At 35.7% G+C, this 1,379-nt stretch overlaps 1 protein-coding gene across 1 annotated transcript; it reads left to right on the top strand.

Moving 5' to 3' along the window:
* Positions 1-228: 228 nt before the first annotated feature.
* On the top strand, positions 229-708 carry LOC113291516 (serpin-ZXB-like). Its single transcript, XM_026541042.1, has one exon. It carries the CDS (start codon positions 229-231, stop codon positions 706-708), a length of 480 nt encoding a protein of 159 aa, XP_026396827.1.
* Positions 709-1,379: the final 671 nt, after the last annotated feature.

The raw sequence follows: 1,379 nt of genomic DNA, 5'->3' as shown, positions 1-1,379 counted from the left end.
AAGATTATATTGGTGAATGCACTCTATTTCAAAGGATCATGGTGTCCAGGTCAGTTTGATAAAGACTTAACCAGAAACTCAGAATTCTATACACTTGATGGGCATTCCTCTGTTCAAGTCCCATTTATGCACAACAGAGATAGATACCAGTATATATCGTGTCACAATGGCTTCAAAGTTCTCAAACTCCCATACCAAGTACAAGCACAAGCAAAGAGCAAGATTTCTATGTATATAGTTTTACCAGATAGGCGCGGTGGACTTGGCGACTTGGTTGAAAAGGAAACTACTGATTCAGCTAGCTTTTTGAATCAATGTCTAAGAGTAGATCCACCATCGGTAAAAACAGGACAATTCAAGATTCCAAAGTTTAAGATAACGTTTTCCTTTGACGCGACAAAAGTGCTGAATGAAATGGGATTAGTTTTTCCTTTCAATGAATCCGAAGCAGAATTGACAGGAATGGTAGGTACACGTGTTTCAGTTACTTATGTTATTTACAAGTGTTTTATTGAAGTTGACGAAGAAGGAACTAAAGCTGCTGCTGCTACTGCTATTGTTGGTTGTTATGGATGCTCAGCCCCTCCAGTTTATATTCCTACTGTGGATTTTGTTGCATATCATCCATTCATATTTATGATCAAAGACAGCTATACTGGGGTTGTGTTGTTCACCGAATATGTTCTTAATCCTCTGCTAACCTCTTAGATTCTATTAATGTCTTCTTCTCTGACACAGATTTTATTGATGTTCATTTAATCATAATGCAACAAACTTCTCTTATCTTTTTCTATATATACGGTATAATGCAAATTAATTTGATCAAAGAGAGCGCATCTGCATTGCTTATTCTTGACCAAGTTTGATGACTTTTGAATTTCTTATAGATTACACACTCCATCTAGAATTCTAATATTGACATTCACAAGCTGTCTTAATTATCCCAGAGTATCATTAGTGCAATTAAGACATTTGTGCAGTATCTGCTAACACCTTCCAGTGCATTTATGTTATTGTTATTCATGGATTTAAGTAGTCGCTAGTGTCCAAATGGATTCGTGTTTACACTTCACCATAAAGAAACTTATTTCTCTCTGCCTTGATTCTTTCTTATGCCCCCCTCTTTTTTGATCAATAAAATGTTGCTTTAGCCTTCAATGATAAAGAATAAAATGGATTCATGTCAACAGTTTGTTAAACATGTCTGGCTGAACGAAACCAAAAACAAGAATTTTGCATTTTGTCCAGTTTCAATTTATACCTGCTCTTTGGTTTATTAGCTTCTTCTTTTTTTTGTTTTCCTGGCGGATTTTCTAAATCCGACTAGGATCCTAGTAAGATTCCAGTGATCCGTTTGAAAAAAAACCAAACCCGTGGAA

This window comes from Papaver somniferum, chromosome 6 (assembly GCF_003573695.1).
Source record: "Papaver somniferum cultivar HN1 chromosome 6, ASM357369v1, whole genome shotgun sequence".
Taxonomy (NCBI): domain Eukaryota; kingdom Viridiplantae; phylum Streptophyta; class Magnoliopsida; order Ranunculales; family Papaveraceae; genus Papaver; species Papaver somniferum.
The sequence above is the reverse complement of the archived record's forward strand: the minus strand, read 5'-3'. Positions and strand labels throughout refer to the sequence as shown.

Coding starts and splice junctions, on each gene's coding strand:
- LOC113291516 (XM_026541042.1), top strand. CDS start 229: ATGTATATAGTTTTACCAGATAGGCGCGGTGGACTTGGCGACTTGGTT.